Source organism: Camponotus vicinus, unplaced genomic scaffold, assembly GCF_025532165.1.
Source record: "Camponotus vicinus isolate PSW18456_S1 unplaced genomic scaffold, iyCamVici1.0 SCAF_2, whole genome shotgun sequence".
Lineage (NCBI taxonomy): Eukaryota > Metazoa > Arthropoda > Insecta > Hymenoptera > Formicidae > Camponotus > Camponotus vicinus.
This window is the reverse complement of record NW_028141956.1, coordinates 14,152,921-14,173,343: the sequence shown is the minus strand read 5'-3', so window position 1 is coordinate 14,173,343 and position 20,423 is coordinate 14,152,921. Positions and strand designations below refer to the sequence as shown.

Here is a 20,423-nt window from a genome sequence, read left to right as displayed (position 1 = left end):
TGAAAAATTAGAATATGAAGATGAAAATAGAATATGAAGATGAAAAATTAGATAAAGAAAATATGTTATTTATTCGTTTAAAAATTTTCGACATTAGAGTTTGATTGATAGTCAGTAATTTTAATTTTGTATTAAATATTGCACATAGATCATTAACTGCACTTTGCTATTAAACTAATAAATTAATAATAAAGATGATGAAATAGGAATTAATAATATATTTGCCGAATTAATAATTTATTAATAATTAAACTTTTTTATAAAAGTATATGATTCTAGTGTAATGTAAATGTAAAAATATGCAAATTAACTTTAGCCACTTATTTTTTCAATTAATTTTGTAAAAAAAATCTGATACAATATGTAAAATTTATCAACTTAGTTTTTATACTATTTGTATAAGCATTATATTGCAACTATTTTAATATATATCATATACATTTTTTATACATCTCATTTCTACTAATTAACAAAAGTTATAATTTTGATTTTCTAAAATTTTGTATGTATTTGATTCATTCGCGTTGATATTCAAAGATAATGTAGAAAAGTAATGTTTATGCGAATATTATTAAAATATGATAAGGTACATTGATATGAATTAATTGCTACAATTTATCAATTTCTTTTAACAATTTGCAGTAATCATAAAAATACATATGCGCTTGGAATAAAAATTAAATATTGTTTTTTTAAACATAAACAATATTGAAACGAAAATCATGCTGCAAGCTATAATCGCAGTCTGCTAGTAATTTCTATTTAATTATTCACAATAAATCTGCACAATAAAGTTTTTAATTTTTTAATTTGAATGTAATAATATTGAATGTATATAATATTGAATGTATATAATATTAATAATTAATTATACAAATGATTTATAATAAAGTAATAAAGAACGTTAATTGTTCCGACAGAAATAATTAATCAACATGTTAATTAAATAATCAATTTTAAATATCCATTAAGACATTTTTTCTACGTCATCATAACAGATACAAACATAATGCCACAAAACATTAATCAGACATCGATGGAAGCTCGTTTGTATGAAGAATACCAAATGTCACAAAATTCGAAGAGAAAAGGCCTGCGTATTAGGCCATCTCAAGGCAGTGTATATTCCGATCTATGATCGAGAGCCATAAGAAAATCTTCAATTACTCGGTATTTCTACGAGACAAGCTACCTCGAGCTGATTCATTCGTAAAAAAAATGCAACATGCTAAATAATACGTGAAATATTTGAGATGAAAATTAATATATATACATATACATATATATAACATAACGTAAAAACGATTACTGCGCAATTACTGGTTCTCCATTCAAAACGGCGGGTTGTTTTACAATATTTAGTCGGGTAATGTTTTATTTACTTAATATCATCACTTTTCGTCTTTCGTGATGAACGATATTTTCGTTCGACTGTATTTAGAACTTATTATTAACTCCATTATTATATTATTTTAATTACGTAACGTGCGTCCTACGTAGCGTTAAATTTCGCAAGTTCTTGCGATATTAGCATAACGGATCGTTATTCCGTTTGAATCGCAAGTATTAGGAATGCATTCGATTTAGCAACATGTTTATCATAATACAATATATATGTTTGCTTAATACTACGTGTACATGACATCTACGTACATTCTCAGCACACTATATATTATACACAGTAACAAATATATTCACACATGTGTACAGCATATATACAATACATAAGAGTATGATTTTCGATCAGCTCGTGTGTGTTAACGATACATTATGTACAAAAGGCGGGTAATCTGATTTCCCGGCGAGTCTTAATATATTATTCTCATTTTATTATTGTCCGGAGTTCAACACAGTTTTACAGACATGTGAATATAATTCGGTATCAAGTATGGAAGGCCATCTTCTGTGCAAAAAGAGTTCGTGTTGCCTACAATTATTAGTTACATTATCGAAGATCCGAGAATATCCTCGAACGATTCGCGCTGCCTTATGTCATATGCAGATCACCTCTCAGTATCCTGGTGAAAGTTTTCTTAAACTGCTGATTCGCCAAGGCATAGCAAAATGGATTCATGGGACTATTGGCATAGCACAGAAAGTATGAAAACATGAAGAGATGTTCGTTCGTGCACGGCGGATTTGCGCAGAATCCCTCTACCAGTGCTAATATGTGATAAGGAGTCCAGCAAGCAACAAACGCGCCCAAGATAAAGGATATCGTACGAAAAGCTTTGCGTGCCCTATTCTCCGTTCGTGATTTCTGTCGACCTATCGTGAGATCCTTCTTCTGCGTTTTAGCCTTCAATCGTTTTCCGATAGACTTGACAAAGTCCCGTCTGGAGCCGCTTTGCTCCGTGTCCGTGGTTTCTTTCTTCTTAGATTGGGTCTTCGTTTCCTGACTGTTTGTAGCCGAGGCCGTTGGCATTATACTGCTGGATGACGAGTTTTGTGGTGGATTACTACTCGCTTTAGTAGGCTGATTCGAGAATCGATCCGTCGGACTATTGGACAAATCTAACGGCACAGTCACGGCGGTTGTGATTACTGTTGTAACAGGTTGACGCTTCGTTTTGTCGGCATTGACAGAGACCTCCGTGTGTACTTTGCTGACGGTGGGCGACGTCTGCGACGCGACATTGGTTTGATGTGTGATGAACACGCGCGGCGGATGCGTTTGACTCGATGCATTCGACATCGTTGGTTGATGATGCTGTTTACTTTGCACAATCTGTATTAGTTGACCGGTACCAGCTTGTTGCGCTGTCGCTCTGATAAGAGCGGTTTGCAATAAATTAGTGCTCGCACCGGCTATCATAGCACTACCCAGAATGGGCGACGGAGGTGCCGTCGACAGCGGATTTGCCAAACTGCAAGAGAAGGAAGACGGTGGACTCTCGTAAGAAGGACTGGGCAGAATGATAGAACTCTCATCCATGTATCGCAAATCACCACCGTCAAGACCGGTGAGGATATCATATGTACCTTGACCGTGGGATCTTACGATCAACGACTTGGGTCTGTCGGTTGACGAGGACGTCGTCGGGCTATCCGACACGGGCGGGCTGCTCTGAAACTGCGTAGGCGGCGGTATGATGTTTTGCTGAACGCTATTGATCGACGCACGTTTAAGTTGAGCGGGCGGCGTCGCCTCGACTGAGGGAATCGATTGTTGATTGCCGTCGGCATCGTTCGATTTTAAGGATTGCTCAGGCGTCAGCGTACAACTGCTGGATTTGTCGGGCTCAGCGGGATTGTCGGTATCCAGGAGATTGAGCTCCTGTATCTTGGGCAGTGTTTGAGCTTTCTGTGTCGCCACGTCACGTGTAGGACTCGTCGGCAACAATCTCCTCGCCGTTGGCACACTTAGCTCAACCTTGACCGGCATAATACCGTTTAAGCGTCCGTTAGCGGCGAAAACCTGAAGAGCGCCGGATTGGGCTACCAAACCTGCCAACGAGGATCGTTTTTTGATAGTGTTGAGCTGCTGAGCAGTGCCTGCGGTGCTCTCCTCGTCAGAATCAAATACGGGGCTGCTGGAGCGATCGGATTTCTCGGTTTCCGTCACTGCGATGTTCGCAGTGATATTTTTATTTGCAGCATCTGGTGCACATCCGACGGCGTCGGTAGTCTTCGTGACCGTTTTCTGCGTAACCGTCGCATCCGTACCAACAGCACCATCACCCACTGATGTGACACCAATCTTCGGCTTGTCTTGGCTCAACAAGGTGCTCTGAGTCTTGGAAATACCTATACCAGCGGCACGACCGGCCATACCGGACATTGCACCGGCGCTCAACGCGACCATTGATTGCATCTTGCGCTGCTTAGCCTCGCTCTTCTTCTGCATGTCATAAGCGGTCTTGTATATGCCGCCATAAAGAATGAACAGGACGATTAATGTTGTCCAATAATATCCGATTATTAGTGCGGTGTTGAACACCGGATCCTTAAGGAACTGTACGGCGCATTGGCCCGGGTTTAAATCTCTGTAACCGATAAAATGCTCCCAGCCGAAAATGCTAATGAAAAATAGTAACGCCGGTATGATCCAGGTGATGGTTACCATCCAAATCACGCGCTGCTTCGTCCGCCAGCCACGGTATTGCGCAGCTATCTTTACCGAGCAGAATCGATCGATCGTGATTAGCAGAACGGTGTACTGAGACACCAAACATACCGTATAATCCACTGACAGCCATAGATCGCAGAGAAGAGGTCCCAAATTCCAATATCCCATCAGCACGTAGACTGTGTAGAATGGCATCGACACGGTGCCTGTACAACAATTACGTCGTTACCTATATAGTTAGTTCCTGTTGCTGCGTGTATCTGATTACGTATATTGTACAACCGAACAGAGGTCTCACGATAACGAAATTACATCTCTATGATTCTCAGCATGATGAATATATGGGCGTTCGCGCATAATTGACGGATTTGCATTAGAAATTCTATCAAATGATCGCGTTGCTAGAGCATCGCATTAAATTTCAAAGAATTTAAATTGGAACGTAGCGAGCCCATCTGCATGTAAATAGCAATTACATTTAGTATCGCAAATCAGAACGAAATCAGAAAAAATTTTGACATAAAAATGCATATTTTCAACAACATTAATTATTTTTCATAATAAGCGATGCTACAACATAACTTCCGTGAAAATCATATTAGATGTAAGAGAAATTATACTGGATCTTATATGGATCTCATACGGATTTATTAATAATATTAAGTTTCACACAATCTTTGGAAACCATCTTTTCAAAAAATTAATTATTGATATTCCAAAAAAATATATGCGCATATCTATGCATATGTAAAAATAATGCATATATCTTTATTATTTTCTTTTTTCAAGACATTTACAATATTCGCTCTTGATACAGCTTGATATAACATGTAATTTAGATATCTCAGGATACATTCAAACTCAGATACGATATCGTTTTTATAAAACGACGCAACGTTTACTAAGGGGAGTGGAAAATGAAATACGGAAGTACCGCAAAACTTACCGATAAGCATATCAGTGGCAGCTAGTGATGCGATGAAATAATTACTCGGTTGCCTGATAGCTCTATCTACGATGAATGCCAGAAGAACGAGGATATTGCCGCCAATAGTTAGCAGTATGCATATTGCCAGACAGATAGCAATCAGAACTGTTTGCCAGAGCGTGAATGGTGGCAAAACGGGCGTCAGAGATTCTGTTTAACAGATGTAAAGCTTTATCAGAGAGCAACATGTAAATTGTTAATCAATGCGTGATATTAATATGATATGTCTATGACAAAATGATATTAATGGGCGCATTTGCATAAAAATTTTAACATGGAAAAAAGGTCGTACTTTCGTAAAAGAAAATCTTTGCTGTGAATCCTTTCTACATAGCTTATGAGGATACATCCTGCGCAAGTCGCATGATGTAACTTAATCTCAATTACATTACCCAACGTCGACGAAGTCGTTGCATTTCCAAATGCCGAGGCATTCGTTGCGTTTGTCGGGAACCAGTCGGGTAGAAGTTCCGCGTATTCACCGCTGTTCCAGCGCGGGTCATCCGGGTCAGGCCATGTTCTATTTAACTGGGTACATTCTGCTGTCAAAATCTGGTTGTACACGTACCGACATAGACGCTCCCGTTGTCTCTTCAGTTTCCTAAGAATATAAACAATGAAGAATTTTTATCATTAGTTGTGAAACGAGAAAAATAGAATATCGGATGTATGAGTACCGACATAGAAAATGAACGAAAAATCCATTACAACAGAAAAATTGTTTCATCAGTTATTGTCATTAATAAAATCAAATATCGCAGCTTTTATAGAAACAGATAACGCTCGCATAAGATATAGTAACTTTTAAATTTTTCTACATAATTCATTGTAACAGCAGGACTAAATCTAGGCTAACGATATACGTCCAAATAAAGAATCACCGCATTTACGTAATTATACAGATCAAGAGGAAAGTATGGAGAATAATTCCATTTAAGCTCGATATAGCTATTTCTATTCACACGTGTAAATTCATACGTTTTACACATAAAGAGAAGTTCGATAGTTCGATGAATCACAATGTTCCTATTCCTTCGTCGTGGCTGCATGTTTGTTGTTACCATCGAAGAAAATGTGACACCGGTATTTCCTGATTCTCTACACAGAGCGACATATACGGTCCTATACTCTCCGGAGCGTCGCTGCAGCAGTAACACGAGAAGCGAGTCAAAGGCTGAATACACCAGGCTCACAATGAGCTTGAAATAAGCATGAATGGAACCACATTCAACCCCCGCACCAGTCTCATCGCCGGTAGGCAAAAAGCGACAGGGTACGCTTAAAGAGGGTGAGCCCGTTTTTAAATCATTCAAGCAGTCGATCAAAACCTCACATAGTCTGAAATTGCGCATGACGATTTCCTTCTTTATAATTTATAACAAAAATTTGATTTGAGAGCTATCAAACTTCTTGTCGATATTTTACTACTTTAAAGCGTACGCTATCCTTTAATCATTCACATGCATTTTTTTTAATAAATTAAAGATCTTGAAAAAATATTGAAAGAAAATTATTTTTTTATTGACAAACAATATATAAGCTTATATATTTTTGTTTTCTTATTTTTAGGATACATTTAATTTTATATCATTCTTTTTACTTATTTTGTTATTCTAGTTATCAAATTTATTCTTTTGTTTATTCTTTTAGCAGATCAAAGAAATGTAAAAAAATGTAAAAACTTATCTATTCGTTAAAACTGTTTCAATTGCTTATTAAAGAATAACCATCTTTTATATGATTTTAGACTTTACATAATTTCATATTTATAATTTTATCATTGTTTTTCTCTCGACAATTTTATTTAATATTTTAATGTAATTAATTGCTTCGTGAATTCTTAATATGTATATTTTATGTGTATTTATATTTTAATATGTATGTTCTATATTGTATATATATATATGACATATAGTGCGATATTACAGATTTTTCGATTTAAACATATGAGATATATAAAAAAATAAAACATCACAAAAGAGCATATAGCAAACATATAAACATTTAATCAATACGATTTTAGTACATAAAACAAAACCAATTAATATTTACCATTTAATATTGATACGAAATAAAATTCTATTTTGCAGCTCTAAGTTATAAATCTAATAATATAACTTTCATCACAATCTGATATATAATATAATATTCATAAGTATATATTTCTCGTATAAAAATAGAGATTCAATCTGATATCTGAAAGTAAAATAATACAAACACTCCATGCATGAGCTGCCAATGTAGTTCCGGATACTTGCAAACCCCATGTCATATTATTGAATAAAAACTCCAACGCTAGCTTAGCAAGTCGTTTCAGTGTAGAAAACAAGTTATAGATTATTGCGTTTGGAGTTCGACTGATTGTGAACTGAAGTCCTCGAAAAAAATAAAATCGTTTAAGTATATGATCTGTGATTATCGTGCTTTCTTCCATGTCAAAGAGATTCTCTTATTCAAAACCTCAACAAATATTATATAATTATAAAAGATAATTAAAAGATATTATAATGCACGAGCAATATTCTTCTTTGTGAATAATCTATGACAATCGGAATAATGCACATATTCGTAGCTGTACATTATAATAGAGTTGTAGAATCATATAATATAATAGAATTATAAAATCATTATTATTATTTATTTACAAATGTGTAAATATTTTCTAATTTATACATATATATATATATATATATATATATATGTATATATACACTTATGTATGTATAATTGATTTCTATTAAATTAGCATAGAATAATAATACGAAAATTGCAAGTTTATAAAATTTAATTATATATGAATTCATATTTTTCAAAATTGGAATATAACAGATAAATTAAAATTATTTTTTCATCATTTATGGAAATTAAATATCTGTCATTAATTAAATATTTGTGCTTTACTAATTTTGTCTATACATTGTGCAATTTTTTAATTCTATCTAAGCCTGAATATTTTTATTTCCATGCATATTAAAATTTAAAAGAGACTAACTCTCTTTTCCCATTGTACGTTAACTCCATTTCGAGCAAATTTTACAAATTGATGAATCCTATGTTAACGTTATTGCGACAGCAAGTCCCCAGAGCAAGTATCTAAAAAAACTGCGAGAATAAAGAATGTGGTATGAGATCCTTTGTTTCAATATACCCCAGAATAAATACTTGTCCTCGTTATTCGTGAGTATCCTCCTTGTGTAGAGCTACCATGAAATCATTCGTAAATACTTGTCCTCGTTATTGCTGTACTTCTATTTTACGAAGCTATTGTGAAACCGTCCGTAAAAAAAACCGACCACCTGTAATTATCTGAAAATTCAGCTGTTTCATTTGAATGAAAAAAATCGAGAAACTAGCGATATTAAAATAACAGGAAGTGAAATCTTTACATGAAAATAAAAGTTTACTACAGAATATCATAATAAATATTTTTCGTTAGTCATTATATATATATATATATATATATATATATATATATATATATATATATATATATATATATATATATAACAACAGACTTGTTAAAAACATTAATTTCACTTGTTTAATTAATTCTCAAAAATTAGTATTCTATTAATAATTAATAATTTTAATTATATATTCAAAAATCTATATAATATTTGCTTTATATATAACTTTTATTTAAAAATAAATTGTTATTTTTACATATCACAAAGTAATACACAGATATACAATTAAGTTCCTTATTTTGTAAAAACGTTTCTTTAATTATTTAACAATTTAAAAAAGTATTTACCTATTTTATGAAATGAGATTATTGACTAATTTCCAGTTTAAATTTTATAATATAATGAAAAAAATTTGTAATTCAATATTTGCGATATTCGCACCCTTTCCACAAGATCTGTTATAAAATGTTATAAACTACAGCAGCTACTTCCTATCCTTTATGTAAACACGAAGTACAACAACGAAGTCAACATTTTAAAAAGTCATTTTATTACAGAAGAGAGAGAGAGAGAGAGAGAGAGAGAAATGAAGCAGTAAGAAAAAAGCAAAGGGCGTTATGTTGAGCATCAAGATGAGATACATGCAAGTGTATCATAAGATATACGGGGAGAAACCAGCTCGTCAGAAAAATATCTTTTCTGAAGCTTCACGCATAAAGCTCCGCTTTATTAATGCTAAAAATATCTATTATACGTCAAACAGACAATAGTATGTATCTGATATTGTTTTAAAAATTTCCTATTCATACATATAACGTACTGCCAATAATCCTTAAGAAATAAACATGTAAATTTTTAAATTTATTTAAAATTTATTGTAGATTTTCAAATTTTATAAAAAGAAAAAAATACAAACAACAAATATAAAATCTGTATCGCCGATAAAGATTCGATTGTTTCATATTAAAAGAATTAAAGAATCTTCACAAATTTCAATATTTACGGTAGAACATTTTTCATGGATTTTAATTCGGAAGTTTTTCCAAAATTCCAAAAACTTTGATGAAATATAAAATATACAACTCTTATTGTTTCTGCTTGTTTTATATTATAAACACTACAAGAATTGTATATTTCATATTTCATAGAACTATAATACATACATACAAATTTCAAAAGCACTTTCGAATATAAGCAAATATTTTAAAAAATATCATATTTATAAAGCATAAGAGCATTTTTCTGTCTTTTTATTCATATAATCCATTATCCTTGCTACATTCGTTGAACGCGACTTGTCAGCCCATAGGTGCCAGCTACACGCCAATATCTTGCCAGTCGAATGGACACGGAATCGGTGTATCGAATCGCGTGGACATTCGTTAACACCGTGGCGCAATAACGTTCAGTAGCAGAATGTGTTGTGTGCACGTCCCTTTTAAGGTGTGCGCGAGCGCATTTCGTCGGTGTATATGTGCCAAGAGAGGGTGGCAAAAGGGGTGGAAGCTATATAAGCCCTGGTGAGCAGAGGATCATCGCCGTGGAATGGCATGATCATACGGACGGATGGAAGGGCCGCTGGAGAGAGAAAGGCTGAGAGGACGGCTGAAAGAGAGGAGTGAATAAAAAGTTGGACCGCGTTGTAAACGGGGAAAAATTGCGAGGAAGAATATGGCGAAGCAGGAATACGGGATGACGGCAACAAGTACCTGTTCGACATCATTCGTTGTAAATACAGTGTAAATACCAGCAAACAAGAAGCTCGATTCAATGAAAGATGCTAAACTAGTCGCTTGTCAAGTCAAAGTAAATATAAAAATGTACAAATGATGACAGACTCCTTATGTTAAGTAATTTGAGATTCAAGAAAAAATACATACGAAAATTATATATATTCAGCTATTTTAAATGAAACTTTATTGCAACAAAATATTATATACATATAGTCAATTTACAAAATTACTAAAAGCAAGATAACGATTTGAAGAGATTTTTATTAACCTTAGTTATGAACTTCAAATTGATTAAAGAATCTCTCTGCGCGATAAAAAGGGATACATTTATGTTTATATATTGCATAAAAATATTATGTGTAATGTTTTATAATTAATAATTTTTTGAAAGTTACGTTTTGTTTTAGTTAACAATATTATTGCTTGTTTTTACTAATACGAGATTTAAGATTTTTAATTGATTACTGACAATTTACTCTTAAGATCGACAAAAGCATTCCGATTTGTAATGTCACGCTTGTATCTTTTTCTTGTAGTACATTCGCAATTCTCTTCGGGAAAACCTTACTTTTATTTTCTAGCCCAGTTATTGGATGGAATCTCAAAAGGCTGCCACTTTCCTTGCCAGATACGAAATACGTAACCCATAGCTGCAGGCTGATATCAGGACAGCTAGTATCGTTTCTTCTCAACGGGGCATCTTCAAGTGACATGGTTTCCTTCAAATCCCTCTGTATATCCTGTTCAAAGCCGAAGCAACTCAAAATCGATTTTCGAAGAAAGCAAACAGATGTTAGCGTGAATCAAGAGTCTGATGTAAAAGAAATCATAAAATGCATTTAAAAAGGATTCTACTTTTTATTTTTAGTCTTTTTTTCTTCGAAAAACAATTCTCTCTTTTATGTTAGAAACTACAATCTTTGTATAATACTCTTCTAATAATAGATATTTTTCGAATTGCTATTTATATTACATATGTCAGATAATATTAAATAAGATATAAAAAGTATGAGAAGATGGAAGTATAATTATAAAAATAAAAATAAAAATTCATAAAATAAATCATAAAAAGATAAAGTTCTTTATTCTTTAACACTTTTTATGTAGATAAACAATGCATAGATCGTATTTTCTATTATTTTTATTACATAACAGCATCCTATTGTATATGTATTGTGTACAGGGTGTTTCGTCAACATACAGCTCAATACGACGGGTTGCCTGCTCATAGGAGCGCAAGTCCGGTAATGCAGGGAATATAGATCACTCGCGTACATTTTCGACGAAGTATACTAGCTCTCACGCTATCAACGCGTAATAAGCTGTTAGAAGAAAAAATTAAATTGTACAGAATAGTGACAGCTAGTATACTTCGTCGAAAATGTACGCGAGTGATCTGTATTACCTATCCCTGCATTATCGGACTTGCGCTCCTATGAGCAGGCAACCCGTCGTATTGAGCTGTATGTTGACGAAACACCCTGTACATATATATATATAATACTTGTTCTATAAATTTAACTCACAATGTAAATATATATATATATGTACATTGTGAGTTAAATTTATAGAACAAGTGTTATATTACACTCTAATATTTAGATTGTTATAAAATATTTTTAATTAGTCGAATTAATTAGATATATTTATGTAATTAAATTAATTCTACAATTCTATGTACATATTATGTTATTAAATTAATCTATTTGACATATATATATATATATATGTGTGTGTGTGTGTGTGTGTGTGTGTGTGTGTGTGTGTGTGTGTGTGTGTGTGTGTGTGTGTGTGTACTTATTGTATTAACAATTTTTAGAAAATATTTTATACGTGATTTATAATTTTCTTTGTAAAAACAAAGGTAATGTTATATTTCTTTCTCATGAATTTTCAACATATGAATTTTTTTTGTATCTCTGTTTTATTTTTGTTTACTATTTTCCGACTGTAACAGAAGATATAGCATGTAAGTTCGTAAGATTAAAGTAGCAGAACTTGAGCACAGCTTTTGTGAAATTACACTTTACAGCGGTAAGAGGAACAAATCTTTACGAGTTGCCAGATATTTTTTAACTTTGCAAAAGTATTTTCTACAAAAGTTTGTAATAAACTTTGTAAAATGTTTAGACTTGATACAATTTATTACGGGATAGTATAAAAAATCAAAATCTAATTAAATACTTATATCGAGATTTTACATAGAATAAATTTTTTATTATTTTTAAAAAAAAAGAAACTAAGAAACTTTCTTAGTAAAAGCCCTTAATAAGTCTTATTTCTTTATCTGAACATTTGCTTGTAATGTGTCATATGCGACATTTCTCCGCCCTCATAATAATGCAAATAAGAAACGCTTTATACCTCGTGTTCTACGTGATTATCGTCAAGGGTTTGCGGGAGCTTAATACAGGGTAGTGATCAAATCGGATTTACACTTTAGGGCGGAGGGCAAACGCGACTCCATAAATATCAACAGAATATGTTACGGCGCGCCGGGGATGATAGCGTTGCTGCGGTAATGTAGCAGACTGAGAAGGGAGGAATCTCGGTCGCCCGGGGGGAATTGAACGAACCTATTTAATAACTCTCGCTGACGTATGCGATCGCCCTCGGCGTGACACTGAAACCACCGGATAACCCGACCCAACAGTGCTCGAAAGCAAATCGCAATCCCTACGGCGGTTATATCGATGACGACATGGTAAAAATATCATACTTATGCAACTTCATCGCAGCAATGACGAATCTATGCTACAGATTGTGAATAGACAAAATTTTCCAACAATTTTCCATCGTAATGCGCTATTTATATCGCATATACTATTTATAATAGCATTAATTTTGATGCTCTGATTTTTTGACTTGCATGAATTCCATTTTATTTTTAATAATAGTTGTATGAAAAACATATAAGATATATTGCTGATTTTCAAAGGGGCAGTTTATCTTCGGAAATGCTGGTAGTTTATAATCGGCTGCTTTCTCGATAAGTATCGCCTTATACCGGCTAGATAAACAAAGGACGCTATTATCTACATAATAGGATTCTCATAAGAACTTTAATGGGCTAGTATTATGAACTACCGGGATCTGTAAAATATAGATGACGGCGGTCTAAAATTGTGAGAGAACGAACGTTGGATTAATAAAAGAAGGCCGTGGACTTAAGTAGACATAACCTTGGACCAGTTTTTGAAAACGATATCTAGACTGACTGAGAGATATATTTAGAGCCATCTCATAAATCTGGATATAATCATTGCACAGATATATTAATCGCGTTTTTGTACTTTGATTGCGACATAATATGACATGATATGAAAATGTCAACACATATATGTGGGAATAGACTAAAATAAAAAATCAGACTTATACAGGGTGTCCTGAAACTAATGCTTGATATTTTAAAGGCAGATTCTCTGGCCAATTTAAAAACGATTTTTCCTGAGCGAAAATGTCGCGGCACTAATAATTTTCGAGTTATAAACGATTGAAAATGAAGGGTTTTTCGCAAATTAAGGCTTATGGGAATAAAATATTAATAAAATCACATTCTTTAGTTAATTTTAGGTAGAGTTTACTTTAATAGAATTTTAATTTAAGGCTTAGTTAGAAAGATACATGATGACAAAAATTGGGAATATGCAAAAAATAATGATTTCCCTCGACATTTTCGCTGAGGAAAAATCGTTTTTAAATTGGCCAGAGAATCTACCTTTAAAATATCAAGCGTTAGTTTCGGGACACCCTGTATAAAGAAGTATAGAGAATATGTATAAAGAAGTATACTAGAGAATATACTAGAATATATGAAAAATATTTCCAGTATATCACAATTCTTTTCTGACATAAGAATCATAAATACATCTGTAAAAATATTTTTTTAATTAAAATGTTATGTATATATGCAATATAATTATTGCATAATTATTTTAATTATAAGTCAAATAATACTGCATATTATTTAATGGAAGATTATGAGACACATGAATTACCAATGTTGATTGTATATCCTACTTTTATTGTTTGTCTCTTTGAAAACATTTATATTCTATAGATATTTCTCTTTCTCTTTCGCATAAAAAATTTAAAAAATGCTCGTGAACATAAAAAAATAAATCTTTTAGATTCACTCTTTATGTTTTATTGCAATACAAAGTACAATTGAAATAATTATTCTGACAAGAGATATTATGGTGACATTGTCAAGATAAAGTGTTCTGTGTCGCGAAACTACACGCCCAGGGGTCCAACGCGACGAACAAGGGAATATGTATCAATTTCCACCAATTACACGTCACCCAACCTAGTCTCGTCCTTTCAGTTGGAAATTGCAGGAGCATTCGATACATACTGTACGTCATCGTTAGGACGTGTTATCAGAATTTTTAAATTGTCTTTGACATCATTGTATACACAAATTGTTCTATATCTTAAGTTGGCATATCTGCAATATTTCTTTTAATTTTAGAATTTTATGTAAAGTTCATTAAAATAACAAATATAAAAAAAATTATACATTATCAGATATTCATAAGATATTTATATTAGAAGCAAAAAATTTCTGCGAAATTGTCCAAAAAAAATCTCATACGATAAAATATCTCATTAGATAGTTTATTCTATATTGTATATAGATAGAATACACATAGTCAAAATAAGTATATAGATAGAATACACATAATCAAAATAATTGTATATAGATAGAATACACATAGTCAAAATAAAGATTATACATATAAAGAATATTGACGGCAATTTTACACATATTGCACTTTATATTAAATTTATTTTTAGTATAAAAATAACAAAGGGATATATTATTTGAAAACATAGGAATAATATAAAAAAATCATCTAATGACTACTTTGAAATTGCTTCACATTATTAATCTTTGATTTTTTATTATGCATTCTAATATTTTAAAATTTCTAATAACTAACAGAATTTTTCCTTTTAGATAAAATCTTTAAATAACGAGTTATCTGATTTTTTAATGCGATTTATTATACAAGAAAGAATTATGCTTTCTATTTCGATGAGATCTGCAGAAATGTGACAACTTATAGGTGAGTTAATACATCATTGTTGACGCGATGTACATTTTCAGAACATGATGAGAGGAGAAATGATCAGCTTGTGAAATACATGAAAAAATCAAGTGACATCAGGCCGCTGAACGTGCATTCGACATTTTCAGCTCTTCAATGTGATTGATAAGGTTGATGGGAGACAGAATTAGTTCTGTGTGCAAAATGATCACAAAATATTTATCGTGTTCATATTATACGTATAGTTCAAGTTATATTTAAACTTCATATCGATAAAAGAGAGGTTTCTTTAACTGACACTTGAAATCTAATCGGAAATACCAAAACTTAAAACACGAATACTTCTATTGTTTTACACAGTTATTGTAATTAAATACGATTGATTTTTTGCTGTGCCCTTGCTAATGATCTCTGCCTTATTAAGTTTAAAAACATGTATTAAAAACGTGTATTAAAAGCATGCATTAAAAATTAAGTGTACTTAATTTTGAATATATATACGCATATTTCTATTGTATATATGTAATATTCGTCACAGAAACTTATACAAAATATGAAATTATAAATTATTCTATAGTAATTAATTGTAGGCATAGTAAATAAAGCTTAGATTTAATTTTGTTTAGATTTAATTTTGTGAAAAAATGTGAAACTATATTTGAGCGATATGAAAATATGAAAATATGAAAACAAGAATGGAATGCTAGTTAATTAAATTAATGAGAAATGATACGAGACAATATAACACATTCTTTGTCCGACAAATTTATTTAATCTTTTATATATTAACAATAACAATAAAATGCTTTTTCGGAAAATATTTTTTGTTTTAATAGAATTCAAATATTTAAAAAATAATTAAGATTATTTATATATATTTTTTACCTAGTTTTTTCATATTCATAAAAAAGTTAAATTAAGTCGATTGTAAAAAATATCAACAGTTTGTGTAAAATTTGTTCATTTGCTACGAAACTTGAAAAGAGACTCACAATCTTATAACGTAAAACTGTTTTAGATACTAGATTACCGTTTTACTAAAATGTAATAGTTATAAAATAATGAATCTCTTAATATACATACGTCAGACTTAAGATGATATCTTTTTGAATACTTCATCTTTTTAATATTCTAATATGGAATACTATAAAGATACTGATTTCATTTATATACACTCCTAATGCGTCATATAAAAATTTGCAAGTCATTTTAGTAAAAATTATGCATGCAATTTATATGCATGATTAATCGTTTTCTTCATATTAAGATACAATCTCTGTCCTTCATCGATTGTTTGCTCAACAGACTCGACTAAATATATTGGCGAGTGTATATATCCCTATCTCTAAAAATATTATAAAAGGTTACCTTTGAACACACATACACAGTTTTTCACACAGGTCGGACATGCTATCGATTTCCCATTACATTCCGCAGATATGTACCATATATTGTACATATCTAATATCGTGCATGATATTATGGTACAGAGTGTTTATGAATCGCGAGCTTTCAATGTATTCGCGATAAAAATAAACAATTTTCTCTCGAGTCTCTTGAGTGAAAAATATTTATACATCGTTTAAAAAAATTGAGAACGAATAACATCATTTCACAGTCCGCTGAAACGTCGAGCATTATGCGCAAAAATTGCTATCTCTTGTGCATTTTCCGGAAACTGTCATCGCCTACATAACCGTAAAAGAGTTCATAGATAAATTAAATATATCCTATGATTTTGGATGTTGTACATTCATATTCTCTAGGGAAAGTAAGAATATATGCGATATAAAAGTCAAATGCATCGCTGCAGCATGTGGAGAATGCACTTTTCTCTCAACAGAGCAATGAAAATTCGCGAATCAATATTCACCGTGTGTCATCACAATGTACCCCAGTGTCGTTCCCGTTGCTCGGTCTATTTTATTTTTTCTCTGCATATATGCGCTACAATCGTGCGTCGGTTCTGGTACACAAAACCGGAGAACGACAGAGATAATTTCGTTGCATGTTGGCGTAACTCGGGAAGTGGAAATATGTGAGAGAACGACCATATAAAACAATTAAAGCAATGCACGCAATTTTGCGATTTATATTGTTAAGTCAATCAAACTAAACATTTTTATCTTATTATTATACAACTACAGAGTTAAACTCAAACTCGTATATCTTAATCCAAAAGTGCCAACAAGTAGTAGCGAAAAGAAAACTTCTTTTTAGCCAAGATTTAATGCACCGAGAAGATTTTATATAAGAGAAAGATGGAAAAAGAAAGAATAAGAAAACAATTTTTGTAAAATAAAGTTCAGAGAACTTTTTTTTTAGTAATGTTGCAAATATATTTATATATCGTATTCTTTAATATCGCTTTTCCATAGATTCCAGAGTATATAAAATGTAGAATTACAAAATAAAAATAGATGTATGATAAACGACACAACCAGAATATAACGAGAATTCCTTAGCAAGCAGAAAATAATATGACAATTGATCGGCGCATTATAATAGCGCTGTGCTAATCGCACGCATCACCTAGCTAGACGGTAACGCTACCATTCGCGCTTTTATAGAGTGTCGTTCGTAGTTACACGAAACAATAGTAGCCGCTTCGTATTGGATGCAACAGTCGATCCATTTAATGGCTCTGCTCCCATTTTAACATGTAACGTCGTCGAGCTAAAGATGTGAATATCAAATGTAGAAACTGCATTTTATCTATTATGTTTTTCAAAAGCGACTTTGCTCTCTTTATATTTTCGCCAAATTTTTTCTACAGATTGTTTGCAGACTCTTTTGGATTATTTTCTCTCAAATACTAATATTATTACTAATTTAAATACATATTTAACGTATTTTCATCGTGGCACTGATCATATCAACAAAATATTGTACTATAATTATATCGTTTGTTTAAAATAATACTTATTTTAAATCAAGGTCTATATATTTTTTTTATTTTTATATATAATTTAATTATTTACTATCTAATTATCTAATTATTTTTTAAATTTAGTAATCTTTTATTATTCATGCAGTAAAACCTTTAAAAAAACCTTTAAAAAAATCTTCAAAAGAGAAAAAGAAAATCATAGAAAAAACATTGATTATTTTATATTATTATTTTATCATTTTAAAATAAAATATATATTTTATGTCGACGCTCAATCATAGTTAAATTTTATCGTAAAAATATATTAATAAATGTACATATATCAATACAGGAGAATTGTTCTTGATTGTATTAGACTTTGTGTTATAAACGATACAAAATATCAGTCTGTCACTTCAAACGATTACGATGGAAATCAATATATCCGGGAAATGTAACCTATCGTGTCACATAACTTCATAACATATATTCATCATTTTCTTTTTTCTCTGCATATATGTGTATATAAATATACATAAACATATTATGTATATTTACGTACATAATTATATATATACAGGGTGTCCCAGGTATCTTCCGTCCAAAAAAAAAGGCAGATTCTCTGGCCAATTTAAAAACGATTTTTCCTCAGCGAAAATGTCGAGGGAGATCATTATTTTTTGCATATTCCCAATTTTTGTCATCATGTATCTTTCTAACTAAGCCTTAAATTAATTCTATTAAAGTAAACTCTACCTAAAATTAACTAAAGAATGTGACTTTATTAATATTTTATTCCCATAAGCCTTAGTTTGCGAAAAACCCTTTAATTTCAATCGTTTATAACTCGAAAACTATTAGTGCCGGGACATTTTCGCTGAGGAAAAATCGTTTTTAAATTGGCCAGAGAATCTGCCTTTTTTTTTTGGACGGAAGATACCTGGGACACCCTGTATATATATATATATATATATATATATATATATATATATATATTCTTTTTTTCGGATTATATTACATAGTTGACAAAACGAACTAATATGGGCATAGCGCGTAAAATATCTTAATAACATAAAAATATAATTCATACCGACATATACTAATATCTGTATACAGGACGCTATACACACACAAAATATATTTATTGCAAAATTATAAATATTATTCAATCATTGAAATAAATTGTTTTTTATCAATTTTTTACAAGGTCTATGCGCATTATGTGTTGTGCATATATTAATTTCATTTTATCCATCACGTTTCTTTTTCTTAAGCATAATATAGCCTTTCAACAAATATGAAAATTTTACGTACGTTGTGACATACATCGATGTGTTCCAGTGGACGACTTTCGTCGCGTTGTTGACTCACGCAATATTCGAAATTTTCACCTCAATCGCGTGCACTCCGACAGCTCGTTCGACGTCGCTCGCGTGATTCCGCGTCATTGCACGACATCGGCTTTTTCTTTTGTTATTAAATAACGACCAGTATTTATATGCCCAGGCTTAACATATTTGACTGAGCTAGTCCATCAACCAACTAAAGCATATGTTTCACGTCGTATTGTCAGATTATCATGATCCTGCTAGGTCAAGGATGCGATTTAGTCCAAATTGATTTGCATGAATTTTATATATGTCGGCATTTCATATAAATCTCTGCTATGACTTATGTACGCAGTGACTATAGATTATTTCAAAATATGTGCAAACAATATAATTACCAACGTAACGAAAGTTCGATCATGTAAATCTTTTTGCGTAAAATGTCGATTATGATATATGCAAATGACTATATACAATGTTGTTTCTCTTGAATATCATTATGCATTATGCATTAAACATATTCAAAAATGCAAGCAAATCAGCAGTTATGTAATAACAGTAGATATAGTATTTGAATAATTTCCAACGAAGTATATTCAGTAACAAGTCTATCATAGTTCTCTTATAATCTTTCATAGGAAACATAGATTTATCAAATAAAAAATCTAATTGTAGACTTACATGATGTTTTCTCGTGGTATTTAATGCGTAAGTTCGCATTATAATTTTGAATTAGAAATAGATAATTATTTGCAATATATTTAAAAATATTCTATATTATGGTATATATTAAGGAAAATCTTTAACTTTATTTTAAATTGATTGAAACTAATTGATTATGTTACAAATGCTAAACAAATTTGAATTATCGTATAAATCGTGTGGAAAAATAATTATAACAATTCCCAAAGGGAATTCGCAGCAATCGTACATTTTGCCATTCGGCTGGATTAAGGTGAAAGAAAAAGGTTGAGA

The 20,423-nt window shown here is 31.6% G+C and overlaps 1 protein-coding gene across 1 annotated transcript in view; it reads right to left on the bottom strand.

Moving 5' to 3' along the window:
• Positions 1-798: 798 nt before the first annotated feature.
• The window catches only part of Machr-b (muscarinic acetylcholine receptor), a 37,500-nt gene continuing 17,875 nt past the window's right edge, over positions 799-20,423 (bottom strand). The window contains exons 3-5 of the mRNA XM_083091109.1: positions 5,450-5,658; positions 5,016-5,207; positions 799-4,275 (exon numbers count right to left, since the gene is read on the bottom strand). Of these exons, the coding sequence (XP_082947235.1) occupies positions 1,988-4,275; positions 5,016-5,207; positions 5,450-5,658 (2,689 nt within the window). The 3' untranslated portion in view covers positions 799-1,987. The remainder of the gene's footprint in view (positions 4,276-5,015; positions 5,208-5,449; positions 5,659-20,423) is intronic.